At 43.1% G+C, this 13,292-nt stretch overlaps 1 protein-coding gene across 1 annotated transcript in view; it reads left to right on the plus strand.

Moving 5' to 3' along the window:
* Positions 1 to 13,292, plus strand: part of LOC129355256 (CST complex subunit CTC1-like) — a 78,088-nt gene that overhangs the window by 33,523 nt on the left and 31,273 nt on the right. The window contains 4 exon segments of the mRNA XM_055024779.1: positions 10,578 to 10,644; positions 10,647 to 10,909; positions 11,522 to 11,644; positions 11,790 to 12,019. Of these exon segments, the coding sequence (XP_054880754.1) occupies positions 10,578 to 10,644; positions 10,647 to 10,909; positions 11,522 to 11,644; positions 11,790 to 12,019 (683 nt within the window).

Here is a 13,292-nt window from a genome sequence, read left to right on the forward strand (position 1 = left end):
ATTCTCAATGAGACTTTCAGATGGTACTTCACTCAGCCGTTGTAATTGGCGCCGGGGAGGCCTGGTTGTCATTCGGGTCATGATTCTCTCTCTCAGGTCAGCAGCTGTCTCGTTCAGCTCTGTTTCGCTCATTGGGGCCGTGTATCCCCTCACTGGGTGGGGACTTGTAGTTAAGTCCCCACAGTCCTGACATCCGGGTTCCTCCCTTTTGCCGTAGCATTTGTGTTGTATCTCGTCAATCTCAAGTTGTGATAGCAGTTGCCGTTTGCGGATGTTGGAACACTGAGCTACTAGTTGTTTAGCGCTTAGTGTTGACTGGGGATGTCGAAGTAACCATTCCTTCCCCAGTCTTTGCATGTAACCTCTCCCACTAGGGTTACTTGAGTAGTAGCATTCCAACAGATCCACATTTTCATCTCTCGCCCATTTCCGTCTTGTTCCAGTAGCCCATTTGTCATCAAGGTGCTCTGGTTCCCCAACACCTGACGCAGACCTTGTTTGGCCGGGCGACGTCTGAGCCGGCATGTTACGCAACTTAGTATCTCTCATGGTATGAGGTAGGCAGTAGCTTGAAGGGTCTTGCCTAAGGACCCAGACTGGGTTCGAACCCTGCCTCTCGGGTGATATACTGATGCCTTATGTATTGAGCTATCCAGTCAGCTATATATATATATATATATATATAGCTGACTGGATAGCTCCAGTCAGCTATATATATATATATATAGCTGACTGGATAGCTCCAGTCAGCTATATATATATATATATATATATATATATATGTATATATATATACATATATATATATATATATATGTATATATGTATTGAGCTATCCAGTCAGCTATATATATTAATATATATATATATAGCTGACTGGATAGCTCCAGTCAGCTATATATATATATATATATAGCTATATATAGCTGACTGGATAGCTCCAGTCAGCTATATATATATATATATATATATATATATTATATATATATATATATATATAATAGCTGACTGGATAGCTCAATACATAAGGCATCAGTATATCACCCGAGAGGGCAGGGTTCGAATCCAGTCTGGGTCCTTAGGCAAGACCCTTCAAGCTACTGCCTACCTCATACCATGTGAGATACTAAGTTGCGTAACATGCCGGCTCAGACGTCGCCCGGCCAAACAAGGTCTGCGTCAGGTGTTGGGGAACCAGAGCACCTTGATGACAAATGGGCTACTGGAACAAGACGGAAATGGGCGAGAGATGAAAATGTGGATCTGTTGGAATGCTACTACTCAAGTAACCCTAGTGAGAGAGGTTACATGCAAAGACTGGGGAAGGAATGGTTACTTCGACATCCCCAGTCAACACTAAGCGCTAAACAACTAGTAGCTCAGTGTTCCAACATCCGCAAACGGCAACTGCTATCACAACTTGAGATTGACGAGATACAACACAAATGCTACGGCAAAAGGGAGGAACCCGGATGTCAGGACTGTGGGGACTTAACTACAAGTCCCCACCCAGTGAGGGGATACACGGCCCCAATGAGTGAAATTCTCGGCGCCAATTACAACGGCTGAGTGAAGTACCATCAGAAAGTCTCATTGAGAATGTGAATGATCTACAACTCAGCATCAGTGATCCTTGAGATACTTGGCTATAAGAGCAACCATGAGACCCAATACCCACCATTGAAAAGACGGTTAGAGGCTAAAATCAATGTAACAAGGAGGGAAGTGAGCCAACTGTCAAAGCTCCACAAGGGTACAATGAAAAGACCAGTACCCAGAAAGTACAGACAGATGCCCATACCTGAAGCACTTGAAACTGCCAAACAGAGGCTCCAAGCCTTGGCCAGCCGCCTAAAGAGATACACAAGGGAGAATGAATCCAGAAGGATTAACCGGCTCTTCTCCACTCAACCAGCTAAGGTGTACTCTCAATGGCAGGGTAATAACAACAGAGCAGACCCACCAAGGCTGGAGACTGAACAATATTGGAAAGGCATATGGGAAAGGGAGGCGTCCCACAACAGCAATGCACAGTGGTTGATCTCTCTACGAGTGGACCACAGCAACCTCCCTGAGCAAGCCCCGGTAATCATCACTGTGACAGATGTTCAAGAAAGAGTCTCAGGTATGAAAAACTGGACAGCACCAGGGCCTGACATGATCCATGCCTACTGGCTAAAGAAACTCACTGCTCTCCATGAGCGACTGGCAGCCCAAATGAACCAGCTGCTACAAAGTGGGACTCACCCTGAATGGTTAACTGAAGGGCGGACAATCCTAATCCAGAAGGATCCATCAAAGGGTCCAGTCCCACCCAACTACCGACCAATAACCTGCCTCTCCACAACCTGGAAGCTCATGTCAGGCATCATAGCGGCCAAGATAAGCAAACACATGGATAAACACATGAGCACGGCACAGAAGGGTATCGGTGTAAATACCAGAGGAGCCAAACACCAACTCCTCGTAGACCGCACAGTTGACCGAGACTGCAAAACCCGACACACCAACCTGTGCATGGCTTGGATCGATTACAAGAAAGCCTATGACTCAATGCCCCATACTTGGATCATTGAATGCCTAGAGATGTATAACATCAACAGGATTCTGAGAGCCTTCATTGCAAACTCGATGAAGCTGTGGAAAACCACGCTTGAAGCCAACTGCAAACCACTTGCACAAGTGTCCATCAAATGTGGCATATACCAAGGAGATGCTCTGTCCCCTCTACTGTTCTGCATAGGCCTGAACCCCCTCAGCCAAATTATCAACAAGACTGGCTACGGATATCGACTCAAAAATGGGGCCAACATCAGTCACCTCCTCTACATGGATGACATCAAGCTGTATGCCAAGAGTGAGCGAGACATCGACTCACTGATCCACACCACCAGGATCTACAGCACTGACATTGGGATGTCATTCGGACTAGAGAAATGTGGTCGGCTGGTCACAAAGAGGGGAAGGTGATCCGCACAGAAGGAGTCTCACTCCCACAAGGAACAATAGCAGACATAGAGGACAGCTACAAGTACCTAGGTATACCACAAGCAAATGGCAACCTCGATGAGACCACAAGGAAAGGAGCCACAGCTAAATACCTCCAACGAATAAGGCAAGTCCTGAGAAGCCAGCTCAATGGCAAGAACAAAATCCGTGCGATTAACAGCTATGCCCTGCCTGTAATACCCTGCTGGAATAATCAGCTGGCCAAAGGAGGAGATGAAAGCCACAGATATTAAGACTAGAAAGCTACTAACCATGCATGGAGGGTTCCATCCCAAATCCAGCACCCTGAGACTGTACACGAGCCGCAAGGACGGATGCAGAGGACTAGTGAGTGTGAGAACCACTGTCCAGGACGAAACAACTAAGATCCATAAATACATCAGGGACAAAGCCTCAACAGACAATGTGCTCAGTGAATGTCTCAGACAACAGGGAACGGAGGTTGAGGTGCCAGAGATACCATCATGGGAGGACAAGCCCCTACATGGGATGTACCACCAGCAAATAACCCAAGTGGCTGATATCAGTAAATCCTACCAATGGCTGGAAAAAGCTGGACTCAAGGACAGCACAGAGGCCCTCATCCTGGCCGCCAGGAACAGGCCCTAAACACCAGAGCAATAGAGGCCCAGATCTACCACACCAGACAAGACCCAAGGTGTAGGTTGTGCAAGGAGGCCCCTGAGACAGTCCAGCACATCACAGCAGGGTGCAAGATACTGGCAGGGAAAGCGTACATGGAACGACATAACCAAGTGGCAGGCATAGTGTACAGAAACATCTGTGCAGAATATGGACTGGAAACCCCGAGATCAAAGTGGGAAACACCCCCAAAGGTGGTGGAGAACGCCAGAGCTAAGATCCTGTGGGACTTCCAGATCCAGACAGACAAAATGGTAATGGCGAACCAACCAGACATTGTCGTAGTGGATAAACATCAGAGGAAAGCCGTTGTGGTAGATGTAGCAATACCAAGTGATTGCAACATCAGGAAAAAGGAGCACGAGAAACTGGAGAAATACCAGGGCCTCAGGGAAGAACTGGAGAGGGCCTGGAAGGTGAAGACCACAGTGGTGCCTGTGGTCATCGGGGCCCTCGGGGCAGTAACCCCCAAACTGGAGCAGTGGCTACAACAGATCCCAGGAACAACATCAGACATCTCAGTCCAGAAATGTGCAGTCCTTGGCACAGCCAAGATACTGCGCAGGACCCTCAAGCTCCCAGGCCTCTGGTAGAGGATATATAGATCTATATAGATAGATCTATATATCCTCTGGTAGAGGACCCGAGCTCAGAGGATAAGAACCACCCGCGGTGGGTGAGAAGGGAATTTTTCTGATGCTGTGAAGTTTCTAGAAGTTTAGTAAAAGTAGAAAACCAACACGCCTGATGTTCTTACTGCTGATGAAGGACTGTTATAAAAAATAGCAGTGCTGAGATCAATCAGTGAGGTCACTGATTATGTGAATAAACAGGTGTTGAACAGGTGACCCTAATGTAGAGGTCAAGGCAACTGATGCTGCTGGATGTGTCACAGAGTAACATGTTCAGAAGAAGAACGATCTTTGATCAGAAAGTTAATAAGACACACTAATGGAAAACAGAAGCTACTCTGGAGAAAGCTTGACACCTTGCAGGGGAATGGATCAAAGACCAGAACTCTAGTTTAGGCCCAGAGAGACAATAAAGAACTTTGTTGTTATTTTTTTACTTTATGTTTATTGATTGTGTTTCATTTATCAATCACATACAGAAACACAGAATGGAACAAAACTGTCAACAAGGAAATTACTGACATTCTGACAGATGAACAGATACAGGCTGAAAACAGCAGACAGATTTACTTTTCCAGTTTTTTGAGCAGCATTTAGTGACAATAAATGATTCAGTTATTGTTCTCTAGAAATCTAGTCCATTCGCTCCGTCTCTGTATGTAAAGGTCCGATTGCAGTCTCAACATGAACGTTAACGTTTCCGTTTTGTGCCTTTCTTCCACCAGTTCCAGCCAGTTCTTTAGTGTTGGTGGGTCAGGTTGAAGCCATTCCCAAGTCATCAATGTTTTAGCTGTAGCACTGAAGATTTTTAATAAATATTCATGTTCAGACCCTCAGGAACGGCTCTGAGCAGAATAACATGGTAGGCTGTTGAAGTTTAAGACCCCAAATTAATTCAATCTTCTCCAAAACGTCCTTCCAATGAGTCTTGATCTTTATGCAGGACCAGGAAATATGGGAGTGATTTGCCTCTGTGTCCCTGCATCCTCTCCATCCATCACCCAGAAGCATTTGGGTTTCTGTAAAACTGCTGCTTTGGTGATCTACAGAAACATCACAGGTTTTCCCAACTGAACTCACAACAATAGTTTGAGGAGGAGGTTGAAGCAGCAGATTCACACATATTGTCCCACTGATCTTGTGATATTTCAGTATTCAACTCTTCCTCCCATCTGTTCCTAACATCATCTGTTGACATTCCTTTGGATCTCAACAATCCCTGATAAAGTTTGAAAATGTGATTTTGTCAGGTTTGGAGTAAGCTTGTGAAACCATTTGAATTAGATATAGATATAGAAGGATGTCATCAGCGTCTGGAAGAAGGTTCCGCAGCATCTTGTGCAGAACAACCAGACTACTGAACAGTTTCTTCCCCCGGACCATCAGACTGCTTAACGCCACATAACACTAACACACACACACACACACACACACACACCAAATCACCCCCCATGGACATGGTCAATACATGCACTTTAGTTTAGTTTTGTTCACAACACTGAACCTGTGTATTCTATGGCACTTGTATAGTATTTATTTATTTATTGTGTAGTTTAAGGTTTTAGCTCTGCTACACTGGTAGCCAAGTAACGACATTTTGTTGTCAAGATTCACCTTGTGTTTTTTTTTTTGTACAATGACAATAAATGTAGTCTAAGTCTCTAAGTCTTTATGTTCTCTTGAATTCATTTCTATACTGTGAATATCATTGTTCTCCCTGATTGGCTGGCGAGAGGCTCTATATGAAGTGTTGGGGCAGCCTTGTCCAGTGGATCTCTCCAGCTTTACTGTGTCTGTCAAGCAGCCATTTATCTGGATCCAAGCTGTGGGTGACGCGTATCATGTTTTTATCAGGTTGATTGTGGTATGTGAAAAACCAAATAGTTCCAAAACTAGAGATAAGAACTCCCAACTGACACAATCAAAAGCCTTTTCTGCATCCAAGCTCATCATTACTGCTGTATGATTTTTAGTCTGAATATTCTGAATTATGTGAAGCGAGCGTCTTGTATTAATTATCCTGAGTTTGTCGGCCAAAGACAAACCCGGTTCGGTCCCCGTCAACCTATTGGACAAGATAGATGCATTTAGCTTATAATCTTGGTTAAGGATGGAAATTGGTCTATGACCTGCATAATATTTTGTTTTTCCCCTTTCTTTTTGTATTAGCGTTGTAATTGCTTCAGACCATGATGGCAGTCATTTTTCCTAATGTCCAATTTAATGATTTTAATAATACAGGGGATAGTTCTTCTTCAAATATCTTCTACCATTCGCCTGGAAGACCATCAGGACCGGGTGTTTTATTATTTTTTAATTTCTTTTTTATCGTCTTTATCAGCTCCTTTTCAGTGATGTTCTCAGTTAAACTTTTGTTCTTACATTCTCCAATTGTTGTTTGGTCCAATGACTTGATGAATGTTTTAACATCTATTTTGCTTTGTTCTTGTTGTGCATACAAAGCTTTATAATATGTTTGAAAAGCTTTGTCAATACCATCCAAACTGTTTCTACTATTCCTGTCTGTGATCAATTATGGAACAAATTGACCACATCATTTGTTTTTTACTAATTCTTCTTGCAAGTAGTTTTGTTGCCTTTGGCCCAGCTTCATAAAACGATTATTTATATATTTTTTCTTCCTCTCTTTTATGTATATTCAAAATGTTACTCCTTGTCTCCTGGATTTGTGCATTGGTATAATCAAGTTGATTTTTGATTTGCATGTTCTCCACTTGTTTTAATTTAGTCTCCAGTTTGTTTAGTTGAAGCTTTCTTAATAGCAGTACTTGGTGATATAAATTTATAACTGCCTTCAACGTGTCCGATGAAATATTAGGATTGACTTCCCCGTTGTCATTCACTTCTAGAAAGTTTTTATTTCTGTTTGTATTTCTTTTGACATTTTTATCCTTTAGCAAACTTGTATTTAGTCTCCATATGTTTTTTTGGTCTGGCATTCAGGTTAAGTGTTAAGTTTACTAGCAAATGGTCTGACAAGTTTGTAGTACCGATATCACAGCTTTTTAGCCTGTTGATTAGTCTTAAAAACCAAGAAAAGATCTATTGAAAATACTGCGTGGGTTCGGGTCAAGTTAGCAAAGGCTAGCAAGCCTTTTTCCTTAAGGTGAGTTTTTGAAAGAATGTATGATAGACACAGCAGATCTCTTGTGTCCAGAAAGCAAAGGCAAGTTTGAAAAAATCAGCTTGTCACGCAGGACAGTGACTCGGCGTGTGGAACTGATTGATGGAGATTTAGTCAGCGAGTTAAACAAAAAGGCGGAGTCCTTTAATTTCTATTCACTAGCACTGGGTGAAAGACACTGCTCAGCTCCTCATTTTCAGAGGGATAAATGACAGTTTTTAGATAACAGAGGAGCTTTTGAGCATGGAACCACTGAAGGGGAAAACGCGAGGAGAGACTTATATGAACAGGTGTCTGCTGTCATCCAGAGAACGAAGCTGCCTTGGAGTAAACCTGCCAGTGTCACCACAGATGGATCGCCAAGTTTAACTGGAAAAAACATCGGGTTGCTGAAGAGAGTCCAAGATAAAGTGAAAGAAGAAAACCCTGACCAGGATGTTATTTTTCTTCACTGCATCAAGAATCTCTGTGTAAGTCTGTATTGCAGCTTAATCATGTTGTGGATCCTGTAGTAAAACTTGTTAACTTCATACGAGCAAAGGGACTTAATCACCGTCAGTTCCTAGAGGAAACCGATGCGGATCACCAGGACTTACGTCACCACTCTCTGTCTGCTGGTTAAGTTTGAGGAAAGTGTGCCAACGAGTGTTGGAGCTCAAAGAGGAGATTTGTTTGTTTTTGGACCTAATGGGGAAATCTGACGAATTCCCTGAGTTGAGCGACGAGGACTGGCTTTGTGACTTTGCTGTGGACATATTGTCCCACATGAATGAGATGAACGTTAAACTGCAGGGAAAGATCAGTTTGTGCATGACATGTACACAAATGTGAGAGCCTTCAAATCTAAGCTGATTTTATTCTCCAGGCAAATGTCAAACAAATCTTTCGCTCATTTCCCCACACTGGCCACGCAGAAGGCCACACAAAACACGAAGAAATACTGCAGGTCACTGGACGACATGCACAGAGAATTCTGCCGTCGGTTCACTGATTGTGAAAGAATTGAAAAGTCACTTCAGCAGGTTTCCTGTCCCCTGTCACAAGACCCTGAAACAGCACTTCATGAGGTGCAATTGGAGCTGATCGATCTCCAGTCTGACTCCGTCTCAAAAGAGAAGTTCAGATATCTTAAACTGAATGACTTTTATGCTTCGAAGCCACATTTCCAAACCTCCGGAGGATGGCATAGAAGATGCTGGTATTGTTTGGCTGCACCTACGTGTGTGAGCAACTTTCAGCGTCATGAACATCAACAAATCCCGTCACAGATCCGGTTAACTGACCAACACCTCAGATCGATTCTGAGAATCGCCACAACGAAACTAACTCCAGACTTTGATGCACTGGCAAAAAAAAAAAAGGAGAACAACAACACTGTTCCCACTGAGATATGAGTTTCTTTACTGTCTGATGAAAAAAATAGCAACTTTAGCATTTACGCGGCAGCGGTACAGTAGCTTAACTAACATGCCGATCATCGCTCTCATTTTAAATACCCCTTTCTTTCGTTGGCTGATAATATTGTAACGATTCTGTGTTTTAGTTCTGCTGGGGTTCACATGGTTATGTGTTAAAAGTGACATTGTGTTGCTTATTGTTACATGTAGCGTTATGTACTTCCGCTGTCTGACTGCTGACTCCCATTCACACGTGATAGGCCTGTCATGTAGGTGGGGGGTCAGAGGTCAGAGGTCAGGAGGAGCAGCAAGGCGGTTGAACTGTCAGGGAGTGAACCAGCTTGTTAGGAGCTGCAGCCGTAATAATAGCAGCTCCTATTCTTATTTCTAATAAATCCTGTTTGACGGAACTACAGCTGCAGTGTTAGCATCATTATAATATGTTCTGAATGTTGAAAGTGATTCCATTGATCTTTTTCCACTAAATGTTAATTTCTTTAAATTTACACCTTCATTTGTGTTTTTCATACATTTCAATACCCAGGTTTAATAAATTACATTGTGTCCAAATGCTCCTGGCCCCTTTGTCAGATTTTACAACCCATTCTGGCCCACAAGTTGCTAACTCTGGTTTAGATCCAACAAAGACGAAAACCTATGAAGAAGTTCAGAAAATGATGATGGGCTGTTCAGCTAAAATGATATCAAATGGTTTAAAATGGCAATAAAAAAACAAAAAGTTGAGAAAGAAAAATAAATATTGATGGACCAGAGAATAACCAAAATGACAAAGGATCAACCAATAATCAGCCAGTGATCAGCTCCAGGAGGATCAGAGAAGGTCTGTGATTGGCTGTGAATTCTGTGCCAGCAGGGGGTCCCACAATGTCCTGTTGTTTAAATAAAGACGTGCTGAAGCTACAACTTGAACATATTGATTGGCATAGAAAGAAATGACGTAATATTTTATGGACTGATAAGTAAAATTGTTCTTTCTGGTTCTAAGGGCCACAGACAGTTTGCTGTCAGACTCTGAATTGAAGCCTCAGTGAAGATGATGAAGCACGGCGGTTCAAACATCATGATGTGGGATGTTTCTCATGGTGTTGGGATCATGGATCAGCTTGAGTTCAACAGAACAAGTCGTGTTGCTAAATGTTTCCTTCAACAAGATGACGACTCCAAACCCTCAGCAGGCAGCAAATCATCAGACCAACAGAAAGTAATGAAGAGGCAGCAGAACCTCTGGAATCATAGAAAACTGGACATGAAACATGAAGTTCATGAGGCAAAACTAGAAAATACTGAGGAACTGAGGAACAAGGTCCAGTTGACCTGGAACCTGCAGAACCTGCTGACCGGAACCAGCAGGGAAACTGTGTTTATGCAGCTAAATATTAGTTTATGATTCTCAGGAAAGATTCATCTTTCTGCATTTCTTGGTTTATTTTGAGTTTGTAAAGAAAGTTTTCAGCACTGCTATTTTTGAACATTATGTTTCTTGACTTTCTGTAAAATGTAGTTAATATTCAATTAATTTTTTCACCTCTTTGCTTTGAAATAAAATGTCCTCAATGCGTTAAAATACAATTTATTTGAAGAATTTTGAGGTTTGATCACCTTTTTAAACACTGATGTTATTATGAACATAACTGAATATATGTGTGTGTGTGTGTGTATATGTGTGTGTCTGTGTGTGTGTGTGTGTGTGTGTGTGTGTGTATATCTCTGCCTGTGTGTGTGTGTGTGCAGGGCAGCAGGCTGTGGTGGGCCCAGTGTGTGTGTGTTGGTGTCACAGTGTGTGTTACGGCTCTCAGAGTGGTGTTCTCAGAGGATGGAGAGGAAACGGCGTGCTGTGTGTGACCGACAGATCAGAGATACACACTCAATACACACCTGGACACACACACTCTGAGGCTACACACACACTGGAACACACACACCCAGAGGACCCGGAGCCCCTCCCCCTCTCTGCGCCTGACCCCACCCACTCTGACCAGCTGCTGGAGGACGAGGAGGCGCCTGAGGAGCTTCCTGTCCAATCACGAGGGAGAATTAAATGTTCCAGAGTCATCAGCTACCAGGTAGGAGGCTTCTCATTGGCTGTTAGTATAGTATTAAAGATACTGTACTAACACAGCTTCCTGTGTTGATGCAAGGAGCGGCCATATTGAACTGTTAATGAAAGGAGCGGCCATATTGAAGCATGGAGTCTTGTAATTAGTTACTGGGTCAGTCAAAGCTCCCAGTTTCCAACTGGAAAATCTGACTTGTGTTACTGAGGATTTTAAAAATGGGAAGTTAGAATTTCCCAGTTCCAACACAACTACAGCATCATGTCTGTCTGCACCAGTTGTTTCCACCAGAGGGTCAGGGGTCATGAACCCTGACCTCCAGAGACTCCACTGGGTTTAACATTTAAATATAACAAATATTTTCTCCGGCAGGTTTAGGATTAGGAAATTATTTTTCTGCCTTTAATTTTCAAGCTGTGATTTTTGTTTAATGCTAAATGTTCAGATCTTTATGTAGTGCAGGTCCAATCAGAATCAGTCCTGGTTATTATCTAGCAGGCCTCTGATTGGCTGTCCCATGAACCTGGTAACAGCCCATTGCTCCAGTCCCGGTTCTGGTCCTGCAATGAAACAGCTGCAGTGTTTACCTGGGAGCTAAGCTCCGCCCCTCTCCTCTGATAGGGCACGGTGACGGAGGTGGTGAGTGAGGGGGCGGGGCTTTACCTGCTGGACGGGAAGGTGGGGCTTTGCCTGGCTTATCAGCCGCCAGCGAGGAGGAAACTGAGACCCGGAGACCAGGTGGAGGTGAGAGCTGCTGCTGGACACTGATTGGTCCCTGACCTCCGATCTGACCCTTGACCTCTGATATGACCTCCGATCTGACCCTTGACCTCTGATCTGACCCCTGACCTCTGATATGACCTCTGACCATCTGTTCTCCGTCCTCCAGATGCATCAGGTCCACTTCCTGTTCCGGCCGAGCCCTGACTTCCCTCCCAGCATGCTTTGCTGCTGCCTTGGCTCCTCCCTCAGGGTGTCGGCGTTCAGCCGGGTGGGCGGGGCCTCCAGAGAGCCCGGTTGCCCTGGAGACGGAGTGTTGCCACGGTTACTGCTGCAGAGCATCAGAGGACTGGACCAGTACCTTTGGACCTGCAGGCTGGCCTCTCAGCTGGCCCACAGGTGATGGTTCTGGACCGGACCGGTCCGACCCGCTTTCAGCCTGTATATCGGGTTCTACTGGGTTCTGAAGGTTCTGAAGGTTCTGAAGGTTCTGATGGTTCCGCTGCCCTAAATAATGATGTTTTCATAACTGATGGTGTTAAAATTAGTTTAAAGTTTAACAGCTGCTGCTGTTTATAAATATTTCTTCCTATTAATGATGATAAATGATCCATGATCTTCAGACATTCGAGGTTTTTAGTCCAGATTCTGTTTATTATAGTTTATAGATTATAGCCGCTACAGATCACCACGGCAACGTGAAAATAAACTGATAAACAGCTGAACTTTAAACATTTATATTCTGCTTTTTCTTGCTCTTTGTGTCGCGCTGCTACACGCAGACCTGTAGTCATGGTAGACCTGTGGTAGCATAACAACATGACCAACATGACCCGTCTGCTCCTCTGACCCTCAGATATTAGTTTCTAATATTATTACTGTCTGATTCTCCTGTAGTTTGTGTTTCTCCAGGTGAAATGATAATGGATCTATGTAGATTTTATCAACTAGATTTCACTCAGAGGACCAAACAGTTTCCTTCATTTATTCTCCATTTATTCATCAGAGAGTCAGAATATAGTTTTACATTTGGTCCAGAAGAAGCTAAAACCTTTAAACAATAAAATAAATAAGTATTGATAATCTGTACATAAGTTATCATAGATTAATTTCATTCAAACCACTAAAGTGTCATAATTTGTTTCTAACTGTTCATATTGAGTTTCTGAGTCTCCATGTTGTTTTGTTTCCTCCTGATTCTTCCCAGGTGTCTTGTTTCCATGGTTACCCTCAGTGTGTTTAACCCCACCTGTTTCTGATTGGATCCTGATCGTCTCTCATCACTTGTTGGTTCATTTGTTTTCCCCGTTGCTTCCTGTGTTGAGCTTCAGCTGTGCTGTTTTGGACTGTGGACTGTTTTAGTTTTTTAAACTTTATTTTTATCATTTTAGTATTTTCCCAAGAACACATAAAGACATTCTAACAAAATGTACAGAGCAACTAGTTTGACAGGAAGTAGTTGAATGAAACTCAACCAAAAGGTAATTTCATCAGTTATCCAGTTGGTGTCAGACTGATGATGATCCATTTCCTCCAGGATATTTTATATTTATTAGTGTCAAGTCTTAATGAAAAGTTCAGTCTCTGCATTGCATGAATTTCCTCAATTATGTTCATTTATTTGATAAATATCTTCAAGTTATTATTTTTCTTAATCTAATCCTCAATAAAT

This window comes from Poeciliopsis prolifica, unplaced genomic scaffold, assembly GCF_027474105.1.
Source record: "Poeciliopsis prolifica strain line A6 unplaced genomic scaffold, Auburn_PproV2 SCAFFOLD128, whole genome shotgun sequence".
NCBI lineage: Eukaryota > Metazoa > Chordata > Actinopteri > Cyprinodontiformes > Poeciliidae > Poeciliopsis > Poeciliopsis prolifica.